The 24,821-nt window shown below is 41.5% G+C and overlaps 3 protein-coding genes and 1 long non-coding RNA gene across 4 annotated transcripts; 2 read left to right on the top strand and 2 right to left on the bottom strand.

Annotated features, from left to right (window-relative positions):
- Positions 1-1,761: 1,761 nt before the first annotated feature.
- prkag1 (protein kinase, AMP-activated, gamma 1 non-catalytic subunit) lies at positions 1,762-11,561 on the top strand. Its single transcript, XM_069154713.1, has 13 exons — positions 1,762-1,861; positions 5,931-5,982; positions 6,067-6,167; positions 6,260-6,341; positions 6,427-6,485; positions 6,580-6,625; positions 6,705-6,759; positions 7,497-7,623; positions 7,812-7,977; positions 8,075-8,112; positions 8,245-8,391; positions 8,686-8,785; positions 9,632-11,561. Exons 1-13 carry the CDS (start codon positions 1,853-1,855, stop codon positions 9,640-9,642), a joined length of 993 nt encoding a protein of 330 aa, XP_069010814.1. The 5' UTR covers positions 1,762-1,852; the 3' UTR covers positions 9,643-11,561.
- Positions 11,562-12,328: 767 nt separating this feature from the next.
- On the bottom strand, positions 12,329-19,276 carry LOC138201328 (activin receptor type-1B-like). The gene is made up of 9 exons (XM_069154729.1): positions 19,023-19,276; positions 16,982-17,227; positions 15,984-16,250; positions 15,652-15,882; positions 15,390-15,557; positions 14,682-14,838; positions 14,476-14,600; positions 14,217-14,347; positions 12,329-14,124 (listed from the first exon to the last, which is right to left on the bottom strand). The coding sequence occupies exons 1-9, from the start codon at positions 19,105-19,107 to the stop codon at positions 13,996-13,998; spliced, it is 1,539 nt and encodes a 512-aa protein (XP_069010830.1). The 5' UTR covers positions 19,108-19,276; the 3' UTR covers positions 12,329-13,995.
- On the top strand, positions 19,195-24,494 carry LOC138201340 (uncharacterized). Its single transcript, XR_011178485.1, has 4 exons — positions 19,195-19,284; positions 20,963-22,296; positions 23,804-23,985; positions 24,092-24,494. It is a non-coding gene; the product is annotated as an uncharacterized lncRNA (long non-coding RNA).
- On the bottom strand, positions 20,221-24,580 carry ankrd33ab (ankyrin repeat domain 33Ab). The gene is made up of 4 exons (XM_069154742.1): positions 24,323-24,580; positions 24,103-24,232; positions 23,868-24,008; positions 20,221-21,742 (listed from the first exon to the last, which is right to left on the bottom strand). The coding sequence occupies exons 1-4, from the start codon at positions 24,578-24,580 to the stop codon at positions 20,901-20,903; spliced, it is 1,371 nt and encodes a 456-aa protein (XP_069010843.1). The 3' UTR covers positions 20,221-20,900.
- Positions 24,581-24,821: the final 241 nt, after the last annotated feature.

The raw sequence follows: 24,821 nt of genomic DNA on the forward strand, positions 1-24,821 counted from the left end.
TATCATGGTCTATGTTGTTTCCCATTGTAGCTCCCATTGTGTATATTTATATTTTTGTATTTTTCTTTCTTGAAACCAAAGTCAATAATTGAACGGTAGCTGCAAGCAGCAAAAAGCAAGGTCGCATACACTGCCGTTCAAAAGTTTGGGGTCACTTAGAAATTTCATTGTTTTCCCTGAAAACACATGAAATGAGTTTAAATAGGAAGAAATGTCATTGACAAAGTTAGAAATCATGATTTTTAATTGAAATAATACTTGCAGACCTGTGGCGTTCTAGCTGTCAATTTGTTAAAGTAATCTGAAGAGATTTCTCCCCATGCTTCCTGAAACACCTTCCACTCGTCAGATTGGCTTGATGGGCACTTGTTGTGTACCATACGGTCAAGCAGCTCCACCAACAACTCAATAGGGCTGAGATCCGGTGACGGTGCTGGCCACTCCATGATGGACTGAATACTAGCTCTTGTCCTGTTGGAGGAGGACATTGGCTCCAATCAAGTGCTGTCCACCGGGTATGGCGTGGCGTTGCTAAATGGAGTGATAGCCTTCCTTCTTCAAGATCCCTTTCACCCTTTACAAATCTCCCACTTTACCACCACAGCAGCCCCAGACCATCACAGATGGCGTCAAGCACTCCTCCAGCATCTTTTCATTTGGTCTGCGCCTCACGAATGTTCTTCTTTGTGATCCGAACACCTCAAATTTAGATGCGTTGGTCCATAACACTTTTTTCCAGTCTTCCTCTCTCCAGTGTCGGTGTTCTTTTGTCCATCGTAATCTCTTCTTTTTATTGGCCAGTCTGAGATGTGGCTTTTTCTTTGCAACTCTGCCTCAAAGGCCAACATCCCGGAGTCGCCTTTTCACTGTTGACGTTGAGACTGGTGTTTTGCGGGTACTATTTAATGAAGCTGCCAGTTGAGGACCTGTGAGGCGTCCGTTTCTCACACTAGACACTCTAATGTATTTGTCCTCCTGCTTAGTTGTGCCTCGTTGGGCCTCGTTGGGCCTCCCACTCCTCTTTCTATTCTGGTTAGAGCCAGTTTGCGCTGCTCTGTGAAGGGAGTCGTACACCAGATCTTCAGTTTCTTGGCAATTTCTCGAATGCAATAGCCTTCATATCACAGAACAAGAACAGACTGACGGGTTTCAGAAGAAAGTTCCTTGTTTCTGCCCATTTTGAGCCTGTAATGAAACCCACGACTGCCGAAGCTCCAAATACTCAACTGGTCCAAAGAAGGCCAGATTTACTGCTTCTTTAATCAGCACAACAGTTTTCAGCTGTGCCAGCGTAATTGCTCCAGGGTTTTCTGATGGTCGGTTAGTCTGCTGAAAGGATCAACTCGCATTGACAAACTCAACTTTCATTGGAAGACGACTGATGGTTTCTGAGAACGGGCCTCTGCACGCCGACCGACATATTTTATTAAAAATCAGCTGTTTCCAGCTACAGTTGTCGTTTACAACATTAACAATGTCTGCACAATATTTCTGATCAACTTGATGCTATTTTAATGGACAAAACGCGCTTTTCTTTCAAAAACAAGGATTTCTGAGTGACCCCAAACTTTCTAACAGAAGTGTATATTTACATACAGACTTCAAGGTCCTTCACACCCAAAGAACGGGTCATTTTTCACTGAGCTGGAGCTCCATGTCTGATACGTCCTCGTCGTGATATGAGGGGAAACCTATGGTCTGCTGCCGACTTCCGGCCCGTGCAGTGCGCCGGTACCACCTGTATTACGGTAACGGGACATCACGTGTCTTTTAGCGGAAGAGCTGCGCGGTTTTGAGGTCCTGCCAGTTCTACATTAACCCGGCAGCAGGAAGGCGGATCAGCTGATGGAAGATGGAGTGTGTAAGTTACCCAGCTGTTCTCTAAATTACCCAGCTGTTCTCTAAGTTACCCAGCTGTTCTCTAAGTTACCCAGCTGTTCGTGTCTCAGTTACCCAGCTGTTCGTGTCTCAGTTACCCAGCTGTTCGTGTCTCAGTTACCCAGCTGTTCGTGTCTCAGTTACCCAGCTGTTCGTGTCTCAGTTACCCAGCTGTTCGTGTCTCAGTTACCCAGCTGTTCGTGTCTCAGTTACCCAGCTGTTCGTGTCTCAGTTACCCAGCTGTTCGTGTCTCAGTTACCCAGCTCAGATCGGAGCTTTTCTAGAAGCTAACGATAGCAACTAGCTCCGGAGCTAACTCTTGTGCTAAGCCCGCTTTTCACAGTTACGTTAGTCCACCGTCAGGAAGGCAGGTCCGTACCGGTGGTTCCGCCCTGGTACCGGAGTGCAATTGAGAATAAAAACACGACAATATGCCAAATAATGTGTCGCCGGGTTTGACTGGACGACGGGAAGTTTACTTCACCTTAATGTCAACAGGCTGCGACGCTAGCTAACACGCTAGCTGTGCTGGAGTTTAACTGCGACAACGAGCATCTTTTATTTTTACTTTAGTTTATAGTACAGTCCTCTTATTTACTTTAGTTTATAGTACAGTCCTCTTATTTACTTTAGTTCATAGTACAGTCCTCTTATTTACTTTAGTTTATAATACAGTCCTCTTATTTACTTTAGTTCATAGTACAGTCCTCTTATTTACTTTAGTTTATAGTACAGTCCTCTTATTTACTTTAGTTTATAGTACAGTCCTCTTATTTACTTTAGTTCATAGTACAGTCCTCTTATTTACTTTAGTTTATAGTACAGTCCTCTTATTTACTTTAGTTTATAGTACAGTCCTCTTATTTACTTTAGTTTATAGTACAGTCCTCTTATTTACTTTAGTTCATAGTACAGTCCTCTTATTTACTTTAGTTTATAGTACAGTCCTCTTATTTACTTTAGTTTATAGTACAGTCCTCTTATTTACTTTAGTTTATAGTACAGTCCTCTTATTTACTTTAGTTCATAGTACAGTCCTCTTATTTACTTTAGTTCATAGTACAGTCCTCTTATTTACTTTAGTTCATAGTACAGTCCTCTTATTTACTTTAGTTTATAGTACAGTCCTCTTATTTACTTTAGTTCATAATACAGTCCTCTTATTTACTTTAGTTTATAGTACAGTCCTCTTATTTACTTTAGTTTATAGTACAGTCCTCTTATTTACTTTAGTTCATAGCACAGTCCTCTTATTTACTTTAGTTTATAGTACAGTCCTCTTATTTACTTTAGTTTATAGTACAGTCCTCTTATTTACTTTAGTTCATAGTACAGTCCTCTTATTTACTTTAGTTTATAATACAGTCCTCTTATTTACTTTAGTTCATAGTACAGTCCTCTTATTTACTTTAGTTCATAGTACAGTCCTCTTATTTACTTTAGTTTATAGTACAGTCCTCTTATTTACTTTAGTTTATAGTACAGTCCTCTTATTTACTTTAGTTCATAGTACAGTCCTCTTATTTACTTTAGTTCATAGTACAGTCCTCTTATTTACTTTAGTTCATAGTATAGTCCTCTTATTTACTTTAGTTTATAGTACAGTCCTCTTATTTACTTTAGTTCATAGTATAGTCCTCTTATTTACTTTAGTTTATATCACAGTCCTCTTATTTACTTTAGTTTATAGCACAGTCCTCTTATTTACTTTAGTTTATAGCACAGTCCTCTTATTTACTTTAGTTTATAGTACAGTCCTCTTATTTACTTTAGTTTATAGCACAGTCCTCTTATTTACTTTAGTTCATAGTACAGTCCTCTTATTTACTTTAGTTCATAGTATAGTCCTCTTATTTACTTTAGTTTATATCACAGTCCTCTTATTTACTTTAGTTTATAGCACAGTCCTCTTATTTACTTTAGTTTATAGTACAGTCCTCTTATTTACTTTAGTTCATAGTACAGTCCTCTTATTTACTTTAGTTCATAGTATAGTCCTCTTATTTACTTTAGTTTATATCACAGTCCTCTTATTTACTTTAGTTTATATCACAGTCCTCTTATTTACTTTAGTTTATAGCACAGTCCTCTTATTTACTTTAGTTTATAGTACAGTCCTCTTATTTACTTTAGTTTATAATACAGTCCTCTTATTTACTTTAGTTTATAGTACAGTCCTCTTATTTACTTTAGTTCATAGTACAGTCCTCTTATTTACTTTAGTTTATATCACAGTCCTCTTATTTACTTTAGTTTATAGCACAGTCCTCTTATTTACTTTAGTTTATAGTACAGTCCTCTTATTTACTTTAGTTTATAGTACAGTCCTCTTATTTACTTTAGTTTATAGTACAGTCCTCTTATTTACTTTAGTTCATAGTACAGTCCTCTTATTTACTTTAGTTTATATCACAGTCCTCTTATTTACTTTAGTTTATAGCACAGTCCTCTTATTTACTTTAGTTTATAGTACAGTCCTCTTATTTACTTTAGTTTATAGTACAGTCCTCTTATTTACTTTAGTTTATAATACAGTCCTCTTATTTACTTTAGTTTATAGTACAGTCCTCTTATTTACTTTAGTTTATAGTACAGTCCTCTTATTTACTTTAGTTCATAGTACAGTCCTCTTATTTACTTTAGTTTATAGTACAGTCCTCTTATTTACTTTAGTTCATAGTACAGTCCTCTTATTTACTTTAGTTCATAGTACAGTCCTCTTATTTACTTTAGTTTATATCACAGTCCTCTTATTTACTTTAGTTTATAGTACAGTCCTCTTATTTACTTTAGTTTATAGTACAGTCCTCTTATTTACTTTAGTTCATAGTACAGTCCTCTTATTTACTTTAGTTTATAGTACAGTCCTCTTATTTACTTTAATTCATAGTACAGTCCTCTTATTTACTTTAGTTTATAGTACAGTCCTCTTATTTACTTTAGTTTATAGTACAGTCCTCTTATTTACTTTAGTTCATAGTACAGTCCTCTTATTTACTTTAGTTTATAGTACAGTCCTCTTATTTACTTTAATTCATAGTACAGTCCTCTTATTTACTTTAATTCATAGTACAGTCCTCTTATTTACTTTAGTTTATAGTACAGTCCTCTTATTTACTTTAGTTTATAGTACAGTCCTCTTATTTACTTTAGTTTATAGTACAGTCCTCTTATTTACTTTAGTTCATAGTACAGTCCTCTTATTTACTTTAGTTCATAGTACAGTCCTCTTATTTACTTTAGTTTATATCACAGTCCTCTTATTTACTTTAGTTTATAGTACAGTCCTCTTATTTACTTTAGTTTATAGTACAGTCCTCTTATTTACTTTAGTTCATATCACAGTCCTCTTATTTACTTTAGTTTATAGTACAGTCCTCTTATTTACTTTAGTTTATAGTACAGTCCTCTTATTTACTTTAGTTCATAGTACAGTCCTCTTATTTACTTTAGTTTATAGCACAGTCCTCTTATTTACTTTAGTTCATAGTACAGTCCTCTTATTTACTTTAGTTTATAGTACAGTCCTCTTATATTAACTCGGTTTGATGATCAACCAGCTGGTCACGTCCTTCAGAAAGTCACCTGTCCCACGAGCCTGCAGCCCAAAGCGCATCATACACGTTAAAAAGTTAAAACAAACAGAACTGGAAGGTGAACAAAATACAGATTTAAATAAAATGCACGACTTGAAATTACAATAACAAAACAACGTGTTCAAATTTTATAAATGCAATTCAGGAAAATAGAATAAACAATGTTTAAAACTTAAAAACCAAGCTGATGAACATTACTCTAAATAAAAAGCCAGATTAAAGAGACGAGTGTTTAGTTTCCTTATAGAGAATACAGAGAGTTTCCATCCTGAGTTATAAAAGACATAAAAAGAGAAGAAACCTTCATGAAAACAAGCTGTGAGTTTGTGCACTTTTCTGATGGTTTTTTCAGGATTCCTCAAATACTCTTTTTGACCCGAGCAACATATCATTCAGGCTTTTTCTATCTCCGAGGACCTCCAGACAAACTGGGTTTTAATGTCCTTTATCTTTCAGATTCCAGTAACTATTGATGATCTTGAGTGCAAAAAGGACCCAGTCGTAGAAGGTAAAGACGGCTCGATTGACGTTTATTGGATCAAACTTTGACGAAAGCGTGTCGTCAGTAGTTTCTCTCTCTCGTCCCCCTCAGACTCGGAGCACAATGTGTACACCAGGTTTATGAAGTCCCACCGGTGTTACGACCTCGTACCCACCAGCTCCAAATTAGTCGTGTTTGATACTTCACTTCAGGTAAAGCCTTTAAATTTAAACTAAAAAAATACATGAATATATTGTCTCATTGGCTAAAATAGACTAAATGCTTTGTGTAATTTTTCTTCCAGGTGAAGAAGGCGTTTTTCGCTCTTGTTTCTAACGGGGTCCGAGCAGCGCCGCTGTGGGACAGCAAGAAGCAGTGCTTTGTTGGTGAGAAGTCACGTTCATTTTGACTCCATTTGTTGAAATAAGTTGAATATCAGACTGGTTGAATGCTTCTGTTTCTGCTCGGCAGGTATGCTGACCATCACGGACTTCATTAACATTCTCCATCGCTATTACAAATCTCCTTTGGTAAGATGAGTCGATGTAAATGAGAAATCTCAGTGGCTTATCTGTGATTCCTTTTATTAGTTCCTCAACCTGTTTTCTTTCTGTAATCCTTCAGGTTCAGATATACGAGCTGGAAGAACACAAAATTGAAACATGGAGAGGTGAGAGTGTTTTAAATGAGCACACGGTGTCGGGTGATCCTGGAGGTGAACTAACAGCTTCTGTTCTTGGTCACTACAGAGTTGTACCTGCAGGACTCCTTCAAGCCTTTGGTTAGCATCTCTCCCAACGCAAGGTGAGCAGCAGAAGTACTTACAAGCATCTTCATGTGAAACTTTACACACGTGTGTGTGTGTGTGTGTGTGTGTGTGTGTGTGTGTGTGTGTGTGTGTGTGTTGGTTTATTCCCATTAGCTGTTGCACTGTATGCTAATTTATTTATCTTGGATGACTTTATTTTGTGGATCAGAATCTTTTTAAATAGATATAAACTGTACAGCAAGCTTTTCTTCAATTTCGTGGTGCATTGTGGGAGATTTGTTTTTAACGGCTATATATATTGTTTTATATTCAGTCCCTGCAGGATTTTGCACGTTTTTTTGTGATTGTTTTGATCCAAAATTTTAGATTTTCGTGGTGGATTGCCTCGTAAGTTGTGATGTAACTTGCAGAGTTTTAAGTGAGTTTTTTGGGGGGTGAAATTGCAGCAATTAGCACAAATGATTGTTGTTTTTTTAACCACTACCTGATAAAGATGAAAATTGAATACTTTTTTCTGATAATAAACATGCGGCACGTCACAGAAATATTTCAGTTGTAATCTTTTCTTATTTATTTAGAGAACCATAAAAAGAGTCTAAAGTGACGTATCTTTGCATCACAGACCGTCTGTGGCTGTAATACAGAAAACAAAGAATCCGCTGTCAGAATAAGAGCTTTACATGATGTTTACTTTGTTAGTTTTTATTCAGGTGTTCTCTCACAATATGCTGCATCTCAAATAACTTGATAAACGTCATCTTCTCTCTGACAGTTTGTACGATGCGGTTTCGTCTCTGCTGAAGAACAAGATCCACAGATTGCCCGTCATCGACCCCCTGACAGGCAACACGCTCTATATCCTAACACACAAGAGGATTCTCAAGTTCCTGAAGCTTTTTGTAAGTCTCTCCAGGCTTCTCTCCTCCCTGCTGCATTAGATACTTTAAAATCATCTGGGTTTTTTTTAAGCCTGACTACAACACTACAGAATCCTATAACACAGAGCGAGGACTGTTGGCTGCTGATAAGGACACAGTATGTTTTTCAATGATCCTCTTCAGCATTCAGAGATCAGTTTTGTTTTCAGATATCAGAGATGCCCAAACCGTCGTTCCTGAGGCAAACTTTAGAGGAGCTGAACATCGGGACGTTCAGAAACATAGCGGTGGTCCGTGCAGACACGCCGCTCTACACGGCGCTGGGTATTTTTGTGGAGCAGCGAGTGTCAGCGCTCCCTGTTGTGGATGACAAAGGTATGTGAGCTGCCTGAATGAGGCCTTTGTTCGTTTTGCACTGATGACCTGAGACCTCCTAAATGTTGTGTTCTTACTTGCTGTCTCTGTCTTGCAGGTCGAGTGGTGGACATATACTCCAAATTTGATGTTATAGTAAGTTAAAAGGAGTCATTTTGTACGTGTCTTCTTGACTGACGCGATCGACCTGCTGCTGTCTGTGACTGCGTGACTCTGTAGAAGAACAATACCACGTAGTAGAAACACTGAGGGTCTGTCTTTGTGCAGAACCTGGCAGCTGAGAAGACGTACAACAACCTGGACGTGACCGTGACCAAAGCCCTGCAGCACCGCTCTCAGTACTTCGAAGGAGTGCTGACCTGCAACAGGACCGAGACCCTGGAGGCCATCATCAACAGACTGGTGGAGGCCGAGGTGAGGAGTGCATCTCACTGGAACTACAGCATATATTTATATATACAAGAACTCCTCGTCAAACACAACCCGAAATACAGATAAATGTATATTTTCTTAAATTTTGGGGTCGATAGAAATGCATCTTATGAGCAGAAGATGACACACACACACACACACACACACACACACACACACACACACACACACACACACACACACGACATCTAAGAGCCACATATCACTTTGGCTTTGGTAGAAATATTACTGTGCAGAGATGAGAGTGACGTCGATGTCTCCCCGTCTGTTCTCCAGGTGCACAGGCTGGTGGTGGTGGACGAGCAGGATGTGGTGAAGGGAATCGTCTCCCTCTCTGATATCCTGCAGGCGCTGGTGCTGACTGATGGAGATGATGGTGAGTACAGTTCTGCTGTCGTCTCGTATTGTTTTGATATAAGCAGCAACATAATACAGGAAGCATCAAAAGCATTTTAATCATTTCTATATTTGCCTGAATTTGTTTATGCTGAACTAAAATCGCTGTATTTATTCAGAATATTTCAATCGAGAGCAAAACCCTCATTCAAAATGATGCTATTTTATACACAAATAAAGCACAAAAGACAAGAAATACCAAATAGAAAAAAGAAAAGATGGTAATATAGTGAAAAGCAAACATCATAAAATACAACAAAATTAAAAGTAGTCTAATTTCCTGCAGAGCATAATAGATAAATGGACCTTTGTCCAATTCTGTATCCATGTATGGGATGTCTCGTGTAATATATTCCTTTGAGCGAGTACGGTATCCCATTTGTCTTAGTCTTAAAAATCATGATAAATAAAATGGTAATTTATTTATGAATAAAGTACCATTTTAAAATTAAAAGCAAACAAGTGTTGTTCCCTTTTGAGTGTGACGTGACGTCCATCCTACCTTCTCCTAGAGGACACAATGATGATGCACTGATAAACTGGGTTTTAAAAGTTTGTTTTTTATCTAACCAGGTACTGTAAAGTCAGCAAAAACTTAAAGGATTTTTCATTTGGGATCGGATAAAAAGTGTAATTAGTGTTCTCACTGTGTATTAAAATTTTGATTAGCCCCCGAAAACAAAAATCAAGCTTTCAATGAGGGTACTGATGAGGAAATGACGGTGTCGTCAGCATAGTAATGAATGAAGTTGTCACAGATCTACGAACTCAGGTCATTTCTTTACACGGTGAACAGTAAGTGATGATTTCATTTTTCTGCCCACAGGAACAGCTTGAAGTTCCACAGACCTGGAAAGGCTGCACGTTTTCAAGATGAGACGAGTGCGACGGGACAAAGAAGTGGTGCGAGATTATAGCAGAATACCAAAGTATCCTCCATCTCCTGTGACAGTCACACATCCAGACTTCTCTCTTTCTGCTGAAATACATCAAGTTCACTAAGTTTTAACCAAAAACAGCAATATATACATGTCGTAGTTCAGGTCGTTCACAAGCTCCTTTTAAATCAAGCCGAATTCTGAGAGTTGAGAAAGACGTAAAAAAAAAAAAAGCACAAGAAACCTGTGAAGAGGAGCTGCAGCCTCTCGGGATAACTGAGCATTATACCCACTGCTGTGGCTGCTGGTGGGGGGAGGGGTGGGCAGCTTGTTATGATAACAGATATATTCCCATAATTAAATAAGCCTAAACAAGCCTGTCTAATCCGACACATCTTCCTGAGCCTTCGGCTGTGTACAAATAAGTGATTTAATTCAGCTTACATGGTTATGTTATTCATCATTCAGTTAATTTCATTATTTAAATGCAAACATACAGAGTAGTCATTCAAGTATTTATCTCTATGTACCGCATGTGTCGTGTATATATATTGCACATGCAGTACATGTATATAAATCAGTCACATGACACCTTTGTGTTAAGAGTGTGCACTTATTTATCTTATCTCACAGTTCAAACACTAAAGAGTGTCAGGAGTCTGTTTGAAGATGATTTCACAAAAAGTAAACCAGGTCCAGTCTTGGTTTGAATCAGTGTAAGAAGTCTGGACTTGTTTCCCCCCATAAAACATCGTCAAAAAATGTAAGTTGTTGCAGTTAAGTCTGTGAGGAATTCAGCGGCTCAAGAGTTCAATCTGTTGAGCAGCCAGACAGCAAAGTAGCAAATCAGAAAAGCGCTTCACCCCAAACGAGTTGACACGGTAACGATTAAACACATCACAGCCTGGTAAATCTCACAGTAAACCCAGTTTTTGAATCTGGTGTCTGGTGAGACACGGGACCAGAGACTTTCGTTAGCACAGCCCGCTAACTTCTTGTTTAGCGCTATGCTAATTTTACTGGAGATTAAAAAATAATTCAATCGTGCTTCTAGACTTTCCAAATATTATCAGACTGAATGGATCAAAATCTGACCGTGAAACGAGTCGTTTTCGTTCACTGTTTTACAGCCTCAATGGTAGCAAATGATTTGGGGGCGGAGCTTATGACTAAAACACATGTCAGCAATGTTTTTGTAATTACTCTCACTGACAGAAGGGGGAGACAGAAGCTCCGCACTGCAGGTGAAACGCTCCCACGGCAACCTTACGGCTGAAGTTTAAAGCAGCGTTGATGAATTTGTTGTAAGAAACGACCATTAGATCTGTAGTTTTCAGTTTGAAGGCCCGACTCTGGATATTTATGAGCTTTGGCATTTCGTGTGTCGTCACGTTACTGCAGGCGTCATATGGATTAGTCATCATACGTAAGAAACACATTATTATTTTTTACCTGTTTGGTTACCCACTCTTTGGGTTTTTGGCATTCGTCGTGTTAAAGGGACTTCCTTGTTGCTTCAGTGATGCAAAATGTCTTTGTGGGAAAATGGAAAATCACACAAAAGTAATGGTCAAATTAACAATTGATCTGTTATTGATGATCTGATTTATGTTATTGGTGTGTTACAGTCGGTGATGATGTCAGGACATATTCTAGAGTTTATTCAGTTTCTGTGGGGACTTTATGAAAATCAATACATGCCAGCAATTTCTTTCCTTTTTCTAAAGAGAATAACAAGGAACGTGTCACACTTACTGTTCTGGTATATATGAAATGGAACCTGTACGACAGGTGGTGAATGCACAGTTTTTGTACTAATCTGCATTGAGATTATAATTTAAAGGATGAGCAATAAAGGTTCTTCAAGAGTGTTTTAAATGGCATTAATTATTAATGTTGTTGTGAATCCTGTGACTTTCATTAATAGTTATTAAACCTTCATTAACTGATGTCTTGGTCAGTTAGAAGCAGCCAAATAGACTCTTATTATTGGACGTACACCTCGGGGTAAATTTGAACTCGTCACGTGACTCTCAGGTGACATGAGCACTTGTTAGCAAACTCGCCTTTTAGCGTTGTTTTGGTCTCTACCAACTCCTGACATTCATATCCGGCTTATTAGCTCCACTGTGTTTACCAGCTGGTTTCTTTCCACCTGTGGTTTTTGCCGTTATCCAGCTGTCTGTAGCAGCAAACAACAACAACACGCTGAACAGAGGACCAAAACAACGAGCTGAAAGACAAGAAAACGTTCAACTAGTTTGACAGGAACTGCAGGGGGCTCTATCGGCAGAAATTAAATATATTTCTAATTATGTTTTAATTTTTGTGTAAAACTTAAGAATCATTGTGTTTTCATCACGTTAGAATGAGCACTTCCTGTCTACACAGGAAGCGGGACCTCTTCCGTGGAGGCCGCCATGTTTCTACGGCAGCCCAGGAAGGACAAAGCAAACACTCTGGCTAGAGACGGTCTTTTTTTTTGCTCATTTTGAAGCCGAGGTAGATTTTCCTCCATGTTTAGAGAGTGAAGATGAAGCTAAACAGGTTTAATTTGGGTGCAATCTGCAACGTCACCACTAGATGCCACTAAATCCTCCTTTAAATTACAAGGTAGAGGATAGTAAAAATAAAAACACACCACATAAGAAATCAGTTGTATTTATTACTATATATATATATGTATATATACATATATATATATACACATATATATTAGATATGATTGGATGACATGAATACATTCCTTTAACATCACTGGACAAACAACCTTTAATAAAATATCTCATTTCATTGACTTCCACTCTACAACAGAGATACTGAGAGCAAAGTGTCAAAAACTTTGATTGAATTAAGCACTTTTATACTGTAACCTTTCAGAGTATAAATATGATTTACATTCAGCAGATCTTCTTACAACGGCAGTTTATCGGTTCTTACAAACATCTTGTAAGAAGGTGACTCAAATAGAAAGTACAGCTCAGAGAAGATTGTGAAACACCACTGAGACATTTCATTGGTATTTATTTTCAACATTTCTTCTCCCAGAGATCAGAGGAAAAGTCCGATTCTCTTTCCAGTGAGATGGAGGTTGCTGCGACCGGCTCGTGTAAACGTTCTCGTTTTCAGCGGCGTGATCTTAAACAAACAGCCGAGGTCGTGGCCGGGGACCACTTCTGAGAACAGTTTGGTTTTAATGCTGTGAGGTCAGTAGTACAGCGCACATCAGACCAACTCACAGCATACACGCTTAAATAACAAGGAGACACATACAGCAGTACCAGGTAGGACTTTCATTGAGCTGAAGGCAAAAGTGCAACTATTTAAGAAAACATAAAAAAATACACAGTTATCTCTGACAATATTAGATTGAGGAACACAATACAAAAAAACCCAAAAAATTTAACATCAAGTACAGCAATTTAGGAGGTTTAGTCCTACCAAAAAAACAGTATAAAAGAATGTAAAACATACTTGGAGCTCAATTTAATTTATCACATACACAAGTATCACCTTAAAAAGCTTGTTTATGTGCAGTAGTTGGACAGAGAAACGGGCCCTGAGGGGAAAATAACGTGAACAAAATTAAGAAAAAAAAACAAACTCATTCAGATTTCTAGTGTGTTTTTGGCCCATATTTAAGGATCAGTGTAAAGAATGAAGGTGATTTTAGTCAATGCGTTCAGTATGGGAGACTTTAACATAGACGTACTACGTATACGCAGCCACATGCTCGGTGTACTATTTTGTACGAGACGTTTTTTTGATCCGAAACCGACGTGTGTTAACAGCTGAGAAGATAAAGGACGTCGTAGTTTTACTGGACAGACGGGGACGCTTGTTGATCGGTAAACACGAAGAAAACCTTCAGATTTAAAACAGCTTCTGGGAAACTGTTCAGGGCAAGTTAAATCACGTCAGGCATGTTGATGCTGCGGCGGCGGCAGAAGAAGTCTGCTCTGCTTTGTACGTATGTCATGTCAGCAGCATTTAGCTTCAGACCCTGCAGGAGATTTCCACGTTGTTGCGAGTGCTGCGGACGCTATTCGATCGACTCATCTGAAGAACAGAATGAGTCAAATAAGTTATAAAGATGACGAAAGCGAATACTGACAGATTTTTTTTTTAAACCGTCACTTGGTTAATTACATGTTCTGATATCGATTGCATACACAAGAAATCCAAGAATCCTCATTAGTGGAGAGGATTAAAAAGGTTGAGGTGGGGCAGCGGTGGAGGCAGCGAGGTAGCGTTTGTTCAGGAGTACCAGCGGAGTGCTGTTTTTACAAAGTGCCGCTCTCCATCGTGTTCCTTAGCAGACTTTAACGTCCTCCTGGATGCTGAGCTGGGAAAGGGTCTTTTTGATGCGCAGGGCTGTCAGGCGGGCGGCTCCGTTGGCGTACCAACACTCCCGCATGATTTTACCCATCACCCGCAAGGTCTGAAGAACAAGGAGGAAGACACACAAGTCAAACTCTTGTTTGCAGTAGAAGTGCCGATTTTGGTTGAAACCGTTTCGCTGCTTTTTCCTACCTCGTCGCTCTGCCACCAATTCGGGATGTTGGGTCGCAGCTTTTGCTCACACACCACCCTTCTCATGTCGTCTATGGTCGGGTCAGAGGGCACCAGGTCGTCGTAGGGCAGCTGGTACTCCTCGTGGATACCTGAGCACACAGGACGGTGCGGAGGTCAGATCGGTGCTCTCATCGCAGATGTTACCAGTGAAGAGGGGAGAAAAAAAAAAGCAAACAACGCAGGTAAAATATCCAGAGTGAAAACAAAAGAGTCTCACCTCCACTGTTACAGCGGCGGGCAATCTCCCAGTAGATCAGCCCCAGAGCGTAAATATCAGCACACTTGAAAGACTCAAAGTGTCTCATGTTGATGGTCTCGTCCAGAACCTCCGGAGCCATGTACCTGGGGGACATCGAAACAAGCCGGGTTGGTGTTGATGGACAGAATTAAAGGCGTCACAGATATCTCTGAGAAAGGACGGACCTCTTGGTGCCCGCTCTCTGATTCGGGGCGATGTCGATGGTGTCGGTGGCGGAGTCGTGACGGACAGCCAGCCCGAGGTCAGCGATGGCACACGTGCAGTTCTTCCTCACGAGGATGTTCTTGGACTTCAGGTCTCTGTGGGCGATGCCCGGCTTCCCTGTCCAGACAGAAAGGAACATGACAGCCACTTCTACACCCAGTTAGTTTCTGACTCTAGTCTTTAATTCTCCTCCGGGCCGTTTTTTCTTCATTTGTTTAATAGGTGACGTATCGTATCAATGCCTCAACTTCCTTTCGCACTGGAGATAAACCGCACGATGCTTCAGTCTGATCTGGACCGAGACCAGATTTTGCTCCTTTGGTCCAGACTGTTGTCCGAGGCTCCTTTCACACCTGAGTCAGACCAAAGTCAGAATGCCCGAAACCAATCAAGGTAAGTGTGAAAGCACCTTAAAAAGTTAAGATTTTTATCCATTAGGGAGGCGTCTGATCAGTCCGAAGTTTATTCTGCAGCGTGACAACGACCTCAAACATGTTGTCAGAGGTGTCTTTGGGATGAGTCGTGCAGCAGATGGTAAGGCCTCATCACTTCACTTTTAGTGTCTCAAACCTTTGCACAGTTCTGTATCGCAATCCGTACCATCGCATCCATTAAAGGTTGCAGCCGTGACTGATAATAATAAGTTTATACATGACGGTTATACAAACCTTGCGTTCCCAGAATCTCCATGTGCAGATGTGCCAGGCCGTTGGCAGCTGACAGAGCCAGTTTGATCATCCCCTCGGTGGTGACGGAGTACCGGTTCAGGTAGTCGAACAGAGAGCCGTACTCGTGATAGTCGGACACCAACCACAGCTGAGTCCAGGTTCCGTTGTCTACGCGAGACACAGAAAGACACCAAAGAAATCTCCGTGAAGCACTTAAAGCCTTCAAAGATTTTTGCCCCTTCTCGGACACTTTGCTTTGCACCTTTGTTGTCAGCGGCTACGAAGCCCAGGATGTTTTCGTGGCGGAGCATGACGGTCTGATAGATCTCGGCCTCGCGGAACCAGGAGCGCTCCTCTCTGGACGAGAAGATCTTCACGGCCACGTCGCCTCCTCTCCATCGTCCCCGCCACACCTCCCCGTATCGGCCCTTACCGATGACCTCCTGCAGGACGATGGTTCGGGCCACGGTGCGCTGGACGAACAGAGGAAGACCTGTCCGGCAAGAACGAGGATGAAGAACTGGTTATACAAACTCGATCTAAAAACGAAATGCCCAAATTCGTGATGATGGACGGCTGTCAGGACGCACTGACCGGAGCCCGAACCAGACGTGGACAGGTCGTAAAGGAGGTCCTGCAGGCTGCTGTCTTTGGCCATGTAGAGGTGCTCACAGGAGGGGTCCTCCGCCTGCAGCCTCTGCCTGCTGTTGTAGACCCTCTGCTGATGATGATACAGGAAGACGCCCACCGACAGCAGCAGACACAGCAGGAGCAGCGGCCCCGCAATCACAGCAGCCAGTTCCACCAGCCCCCATGAGCCACCTGGGCCGTAGCCTCCCCCCCGCTCTGATGTACTCGTCACTGGAGAGGAAAAAAAAGCAGAGAATTAAAACACATTAAACACTCAATACTGACTCTATATTCCCTGATAGGAACAGCTTTATGTCCTCCAAGGGTGACAGCACAAAGCTTTTTACGATCAGAAACTGAGTCAACATTTGACTCCTGCATTAACCTACATTGATTTTTCTCAATTATGTCACAGAGAGTTCCCTATTCTGAAAGGCTTTTATTGTGAAAGCCACCAACAGCGTTCCAATACAGTAAAAGCTGCTCAAATTATCCAGCAATGTTTGTGCTTTGTGAAACTTTTGACCCTTAATTTTCAGACAAATAGTTAAAGTATGGATTTTTCAAGACGGGATTATGATACAAGGCATGCAGACGTTGGACATTATGAAGCCATTTCAAGTAAATAATGTTTGTTTATACCAGATCTCCAAACACCGTTCTTACAAACGCATTGTTGGGGCCATAATAAGGAGAAAAGGAAGTCCCACCATCTAAACAAAGGAACCAGGTGGACCTCATGGAGGAAACCTCATCCTGAAGTTTGGACTGTGTAGCTGACAGGCGAGTTTGTCTTTTTTTTTTTTAAATTTTTTATAATTAAACAGAGATTAGTTTCTGCATGATTGTATTGTTTCAGCAGCGATTGTTGTTCTCTGCCATCGACTCAGAAAAACAATGAGAAACCCGAAGGTGAGCACGTTGTGCTTTCAACACGAAGTGTAACTGATCCCGGTTCTCACCGGAGGGAGTTTTGAGGTCGATGCTGTTGCAGTAGTCGGTGTAGCAGCAGTGGGTGTTGAGGAAGCCCTCCGCACCGAGGCAGTAGAAGGGCTGTCCGGGGGGCTCCAGGCTGTCCCGCGCGATGCACGCACGGATGCGCTGCTCGTGGCCGCCGTCGGAGAAGGTGGACGTCATGCAGGCTCCATCGGTCTCACACCAGGAGACGGTCTTCTGACAACGAGGGGTGGTGCAGTTGCACCACAGAGCTGCAGAACCGAGTCAAACACAAGAGTAAGCGTGAAGTGAAATACTGACAGAATACAGTGCAGTTAGAGGAGGTACAATGCTTCGTAAATACAGTAAATCTGTGAAGCAAATGCATTGTGGGAGGTGGTGAAACGGCTCCCGAAAAATCTCAGAAGACAAAGAAAATGAGTATTGAATCATAACAAAAAGCCCTTTTATGTCTATTTGCGGTGTTTAATTGGCAGCAGCTTTTCTTGTTAGCATTAAAATGGTGAAGTATTTTCCTCACTTTGTGTACAAACTGTATACTGTGGTGATTAGGAAGTAGTACACGCTACAGGGAACTGGCACACAGCTTTAGCGTGTCCATGACACCTTACAAACAATTAGCAGCTTTACATGAAGGCGAAAAATGCAAAGAAGAAAAACTCTGACGGTTTTTCCAGTAATTAACTACTGATGTTGTTTTCTTTTGAAAATCCCACTCGTATATCCGAGGAAGCGGAGTTATAGAGTTAATGGATTACGACATCTTTTGTGGTAATGACTCATAAATGGCCCGCACCAACTTGGCAGAAGCTGGTGGTCATATACGAGAAACACAACAACCACGGTGGAAAAAAAGGAAGATAAATTCTGACTAAACATGAAATAGGATGTAACATTTCAAAATTTCCACGGCTATAAATGTCACAATTGTTTTAAACCGCAAGTGTCCCTAAAGCAGAATTTTTTTTTAACATATTAGGGATGGAAAGGCACAAAAAAAACCACATTTACATTTTTCTTATTTTTGATCACAGAATTCAAAATTTTTTCTTAAGAAACTCTTATTGTGTTATAAAAAGTTTTAATTGCAAATCAAACCTTTTTGGTTGCAGGTCAAAACAAAACAATGACAAAAAAACTTTTGATTGTGAAACCAACCAAAAGGGTTTTGACTTGCAATAAAAAAAAAGCCCCGATTTGCTATTGAAATGATTTGTAACACACAAAAATGAGAAGTTTCATAAGCAAAACTGTCACCAAAATTAAGAAATTGTATTTAATGTAATAATTTTTGTCTCAGTTAAATACATTTTTACTTTCAAACTTGGTTTTTAAATTTGCAGTTCAAGAAATTTATGTTGTTATTTTTATTTTAAAGACACACACAAAAAAAACCTTCATACAAAACAAGACATTTGAGGCTGCAGCTTTAAAAACTCCAGGCGATGACATTTTTCACCATTTTGTGAGATTTAAAAAAAACAAAAAAGCTAAATAATGAATCCAAAATATAAACAATGAAAATAATGATTAGTTTGAGCCCTAATGACCAACTACACGTCAAATACCACCACATGCTCTATATATATACATATATATATATATATATATATCAACACCAAAATATAAAGTCTGACACCCAGAAGTAAATATGAAACAATGAAAACTAAACCCTGAAGAAATGAGCGGGTGGATATCGTGACTTTGTGATGTTTCATCTGCACACCTTCACCTTCATGCTGCACAAAAGCTCTCACGAACACGAGATTTAAACACTGAAGCCTGTGAAGTTCTTCTGGATGTAAATCTCGGATCATCTCGACGACATGACTGTGGTGCATTTAAAGGACGGAGGACTATAACCTGGTAAATAAGCAGTGAGTTAACCGGTGTGTTCCCGGTTGAAGACCGACCGGACGGTGACACGTCCCGTTTCAACACATTCACGGTAAACATCTTTAAACCGGCTCGTGCTACCGTCATCGTTAGCTTAGCGGCTAACTCCTCCGCGAGCCGGCTCGGTGGTGACCGCCAGAGTTGACCCACCTTCACAGCTCCGGTACAGGACGGCCTGGACGAGCACGACGGCCTGGACGAGCACCGCGGCCAACGACATCCGCGGGTGAGCCATGGTCCGCACGTGCCCGGTTCATCGCAGTCACACGCACCAAGTCGGGCTAACGACGGACGCGTCGAGGCGGCGAAGACCAACGCGGCTCACCGGGCTGTGGGCGACGTGAGCCCGGAGTTTACCGACGTCCTCCACCGGCGGGCAGCAGCACACACACCCGGACCGAGCACCGACGAGGTGAGTCCGTACGTCACGTCTGTTCCTGTGTACGTTGGATATTAAAGGTGCACTATGGAAGATTTCAGTTCTGTCCTGTAATACCACTTTGTGCACTAGGGGGCGATAGTGAGCCACTTTGTTGTTGTTGTTGTTGTTGCGCAGTCTCGCGCGGCTACGTGTTATGTTGCGTTCAAAGGGAGCTCGTGAGCTCGTGAGCGTTTGGCGTTCAAGTGGTTAAAAGAAACACTGTTGCTAGGCAACGGAAACATGGACGGTGTCTAGAAGCCACACATTAGGCTAACTATTTATCAAGCTTTGGCAGAGGGAGAAGACGAGGCCGTTGGGTAGGTCAACGTTTTCCTCGGACGTAGGCTGCTATCTAAGTTACGAAGACAAACTTTACGTGACTAAAATTACAATATATTAGATGAACATCCATAAAAAAAAAATCTACTTCCGTGACCGCCGACATTCCTGTAAACGTCAGCATACACGTCACAACTCGTGAACTCGAGGCTTGTAGAAAATGTAGAGTTCCACAAGAGGGCGCCGTTCATACGGACTTATCTCGCGCACACAGTAAATATGACGCCATGTGAACGCAGCATACGTTTCTTAAATATTAATAATTAATATCAAATATTCACTCTCATTTTTAGCTGTTTGTTCTCCACCAACCTCATATCTGTCTTTTTTAGGCTTCTTACACGATGTTTACTGTTTACGTTTACCTGCTGTTTGATGCCGGGAAGGTTGTAAACAATTAATATTTAGTTGTGCTGACAACACAACTGAATTAAGTAGATTTGTGTGCGTGAACCAAAACAAACAAACAAAAAACAACAACGATGGAGCGTGCGGTGGGATTTCTTTCACATCACACGTTGTCATTTCATCGTTGATAGCACTCACACATCTTTTTATAATCTTTCACTGTCCCATATTTATTTTTTTAATTTCAAGCCAACTGAATCCACACTCAGTCAATAAAACCAGAACATTTCATATGAATATATATAATTGGCAATATCAGGAAATGGCAATAAAACTGGAGGATTAAACAGATCCTCAGTTTCGGTGCTTTCTTTCTACATATTTACAATATTTACAGAGATTTTTGACGATTGGCAAAAATAACTCAACAAATTCAGAACATTCAACAAATATTACACAGTAATAAACTATTAGTTTAATCTTGCGTTGTAAATGGGTACTCATTGTTTTATGAGGTAGACACCATCAATTCTACAGCAGCCGTGGGATTGCATTAGTAAACATGGGTTATATGAAGTTTATTATTATTATTATTATTATTATAATATAAAAGCTCTTTTTAGTCCTTTTTTTTAACTCTACTCATTTTCAACATATTTATGGAAAAATAAATGGTTTTTTTTCCCAATCTAACTGAATATGGGAAGAATTCGACTCAACTTTTAGACATGAGAGTCCGAGAGCTTCAAACTTCCCTCGAAGAGTCTTTCCGTCGTTCCCTTTAGGTTTTTGGTTTTTTTATTTGCAGAATATTTCCAAGATGTTTGTTTTGAAGACGTCCAGCCCTGAGATGACAACGTTGTTTTAAAAAGCACACTGTTCTCAAAACGGTGAAGCAGGAAACCGTATTTTAAAAAATGTCATTTATTGGCCTTCTTGCTGTCTTTTTCCTTCTTCTTCTTCGCTTCATTTTCTTTCTCAGCTTTCTTCTTCTCCTTCTTTTTCTCCTCCTTGGCCTCCTTGTACTTCCACACCGGCGGCTCCAGGAAGCCCTTGTCCTTGTCCTTCTTCTTCTTCTTCTTCTTCTCTTTCTTTGGCGTTTCCCCGGAGGACGCGCTGACGTTGATCTTGGGGATGCAGCCGGAGGGGAACACGCTGTTGCGCCTCGCCATGCTGCGGGGGATGAAGGCGGACGCCACTTTGCTGGAGGCCAGCGAGAGGATGCTGCCTCGCCGCTCCGCCTCGGCGCAGCACGTCGTGGACGCGGACTCGGCCGACCGGACGGAGGGGATGACGTGCGACACCGAGCCGTCGCTGTGGCACACCGAGCTCTTCTCCAGATCTTCAGCTGTGTGTTGTGTCGCCAGCTCCGGGACCGCCAGCCGCCTCTTCCCCGCCTCGGGAGGGCTGGTCGGGCAGAGCGGGCGGCACCCGGTGGAAATCAGGGGACTGTGGACGCCGGTGGTCATGCGCACCATGTGGTCCAACACCCCGTTGTCCTGGGGGTCTCGAGGAATTTGGAAACCGAAGGTGCTTTTGAGCCGCTGGGAGATTTTCTCCCGGGGACTCCTCTCAGCCGAGGCCTTGGCGACTCGCTCCTTGAGCTCGGGCCACTCGGGGACGTAACTCTCACAGAACTGCTCGGCTCTCGGCCGTGAATTAAGGCGACGCAGACGATGCAGCGTCTCGTAGCGGCCCGTTTTAAGAGCCCAGTCCCGAGCAGATTTTCCCCTCGTGGAGTCGACTGCATGAATGTCAGCGCCTGGGAAGAAAAACGCCAACAGAGGAGAAAGAGTTGTGCTAATTAAAAATGAATAATGCATTCAACTTCTTTTCCTGGCGTCCAGCTTACCGGCCTTTTTAAATGGCTGACAATTTGGCATGTCGGAAAAAGTGCCGCTAATAAGCATTCGTGACGAGTCTGTTCTGGTTACCAGGGCAACGACTTTGAAAAGAGGAAAGAGGAGCATCGAAATGGAGTGTAGACAATTTTAACCATTTGTTACAAACTGCGTGTTTTCTGCGTTAAAATGTCCAAATCTTTGACGCACAAGTTCGACTTTTGTCAGAGAATCAATAACACACGTGTGTCCAATCACATTAACCACAAGACGCTCTGCTGACTATCTGGATCTTAAAGACGAAGCAGCTTTGTGGAATTCAGCCGTCTTTAACGTTATTATCCACACCTTCGGCTTTCCTGCTGCGACATGTCAACGTGTCCTCGGTTCAAAAAGGAGTCGGAGGGGAGTTTTTCTTGTTTTCCCCGTTTAGTGTGAGCCGAGGACAAGACGCCGCTGAGACTCGGAGCTACTTGTAAGAGGGAAAATAATTGCTATGTTGGCGTTGACTATGGTGCAATGATGACCTGTCAGACTGATCAGTAAGCTCATAAACCTGCAACCAAACTCTGCAACTGTTAAACTGCCGTGTGTTCAGTTGGTTTTTTTCCTTAACATTTATATATTGTTAAGTTTGATTTACTTTATAAACTCTACTTTAATTCAAAGTTTACCTTACTTAATAAATTCAAATTGACCTTAATTACATAACTCGAGTTTACATTTTCACCTAATTCACCTTATTTTACTTAACTCCAGTTTAATTTACTTACTTAAGTTCATCTTACTTAACTCAAGTTTAATTTACTTAATGTAAACTTACCTTACTTCTTAACTCAAGTTTATTCTACTTAATGTAAACTTACCTTACTTCTTAACTCAAGTTTATTCTACTTAATGTAAACTTACCTTACTTCTTAACTCAAGTTTATTCTACTTAATGTAAACTTACTTTACTTCTTAACTCCAGTTTAATTTACTTACTTAAGTTCATCTTACTTAACTCAAGTTTAATTTACTTAATGTAAACTTACCTTACTTCTTAACTCAAGTTTATTCTACTTAATGTAAACTTACTTTACTTCTTAACTCAAGTTTAATTTACTTAATTAACTCAAGTTTACTCAACTAGCATAGCTTGAGTTTTCCCTACTTACTTAGCTCAAGTTTAATTTACTTCATTTTACATGATATGACTTTTTAGAGGACTTTAATTTTTAAAATCACATTGAAGTTGTCTGCTATTAATATGAACCGCTATCGTTCTGTTAAAAAAAAGTATGTTTTCTTTAAGTGTTATTCTAGTAGCTCATGTGACATTTTAGACGTCTTTAATTTTGAAAATCTAATTTTGAAGTTCATCTTTAGGTTTCCACGCATCAGAAGTGTGACATTTTATTTGGACGTTAAACAAAATGTAATGACGAGTGGAGAGTTTAGAAAATGTGCAGTCTAAAAATAAGCAAGTGGCTAATCCCCAAAAAACCCCACCAGGCCGCGGGACTAGTGAATCAGAGATTACTGGAGTGTCTGTTAAGATGTGATGATGTCCTCAGATTGATCCCTTAAACCGACGGTCCCGCGTCACCGGCTCGTTCCCTCGCGAGCAGAGTTAGTTCAAATATGGACGGATAAACCGCGGGTTGAGCTGTTCTCGCCTCCGGTGCTGTAACTGTTCATCTAGTTAACAGGCTCATGTCTGTGTTTCAAAACAGCTCTGATTGTATCAGAGGACAGCAGCTGCTGCATATGTGTCATGAGTCTGCAGCTTCAGAGTGATGACGGTCATCTGAGCACTGAAACCGACAAACAATCTGAAATGTGCATGTGAGTGTGCATAAATACTTCTCATCACTCATTCGTGGATTTGACGGGAAACTGAGTAGTTCATGTGTGAAACTGTTGTTTTTGCTCTTTGTTTTCCCAAAATATAAAAGAAAAGAATTGATATTTAATGTCTGTTTTTAATCATTTTCTTGCAGCGTGTTTCCATAAAAGTAAAGACGCATCTAAATACGTCGGTGGGCGTGTCGCGCTCTCACGTACCGGCCATGACGAGAGCCGCCACGACGTCGTTGCGTCCGGTCATCGCAGCTTTGATGAGGGCGGTGAAACCTCGGCAGTCCCTCACCTCCAAGTCCACGCCGGGGAAGTAGTTGAGGAGGTACATCACGGTGCTGATGTGACCTGCGGTTCAGAGATCTCGTCAGTTTTCACCACCGGCGAATGACGTCGTCGGTTAACTCGAACTTCTTCTCCTCCGTCTCCAGGTCCGACTCACCTGCCTGGGACGCGATCATCAGCGCCGTGTTGCCTTCGTTGTCCTGCTGGTTGACGTCTACGAAGGGACAGTCGTGCAGCCCGTGCACGATGTCCAGGAAACCTTTGCAGCACGCCAACATCAAGCCGTTCTGCAGGTGAGAGGCAACGACAGGACGGGTCAGCGACGTCAGAGCTTCCGATGTTCAGAGGTTGTGAGTGATCGTGAATGCGCCGCTCACCCAGCTGTTGACGTCCAGCTCCGTCACCTCCTCCTTTGTGACGCCTCTCTCCAGAACTCTACGCAGAGAGCCGGGTTCGTTGCGGGCGCAGGCCTGGTACAGCGTCGCCGCCGCGCCGCCCGCCGCGCCCGCCCGCGTGTAGTCCGGCAGCACCGAGTCGTCGGAGAGGACGCTGTCCGAGTCGGACTCGCCGCCCGACGGAGACGCGTCGTCGTCGGGGCCGCAGCCCAGGTGGGAGTCCTCGGCCGCGGTGGCCATCTTCCAACAGAACAGGTGAACGGGCCCGAAGCCTTTCGCTTACATCTACGACGACATCAAACACACAAACCGGTCACGCAGAAAGAACCGCGCGTTGTCTGGAGCAACGAGCTCCTGGAAAAGCTAAATAATTAATAACAATAATAATTAACATGATGCCAAGTTAAAAATCATCTCCTCATGTTTCACATACTGTGAAGCACGCTGCAGGTCTGCGGGGGGAAAATCCAAAGTTTGCTCT

Source organism: Embiotoca jacksoni, unplaced genomic scaffold (assembly GCF_022577435.1).
Source record: "Embiotoca jacksoni isolate LCO1_2020_lvr unplaced genomic scaffold, fEmbJac1.0.p SCAF_1, whole genome shotgun sequence".
Lineage (NCBI taxonomy): Eukaryota > Metazoa > Chordata > Actinopteri > Embiotocidae > Embiotoca > Embiotoca jacksoni.

What these genes read in the sequence shown, in the direction of transcription:
- LOC138201328 (XM_069154729.1), bottom strand. Translation starts at nt 19,107, where the DNA reads ATGGCTCACCCGCGGATGTCGTTGGCCGCGGTGCTCGTCCAGGCCGTC. An exon ending in CGTAGCCGCTGACAACAAAG is followed by an intron (nt 15,558 to 15,651) that starts GTGCAAAGCAAA and finishes TGTCTCGCGTAG; the next exon opens with ACAACGGAACCTGGACTCAG. An exon ending in CCGCCGCTGTAACAGTGGAG is followed by an intron (nt 14,348 to 14,475) that starts GTGAGACTCTTT and finishes CTGTGTGCTCAG; the next exon opens with GTATCCACGAGGAGTACCAG.
- ankrd33ab (XM_069154742.1), bottom strand. Translation starts at nt 24,580, where the DNA reads ATGGCCACCGCGGCCGAGGACTCCCACCTGGGCTGCGGCCCCGACGAC. An exon ending in AGCTGGACGTCAACAGCTGG is followed by an intron (nt 24,233 to 24,322) that starts GTGAGCGGCGCA and finishes TCTCACCTGCAG; the next exon opens with AACGGCTTGATGTTGGCGTG. An exon ending in GGCGGCTCTCGTCATGGCCG is followed by an intron (nt 21,743 to 23,867) that starts GTACGTGAGAGC and finishes TTTTCTTCCCAG; the next exon opens with GCGCTGACATTCATGCAGTC.
- prkag1 (XM_069154713.1), top strand. An exon ending in TGTTTGATACTTCACTTCAG is followed by an intron (nt 6,168 to 6,259) that starts GTAAAGCCTTTA and finishes TTTTTCTTCCAG; the next exon opens with GTGAAGAAGGCGTTTTTCGC. An exon ending in TCAAGTTCCTGAAGCTTTTT is followed by an intron (nt 7,624 to 7,811) that starts GTAAGTCTCTCC and finishes TTTTGTTTTCAG; the next exon opens with ATATCAGAGATGCCCAAACC.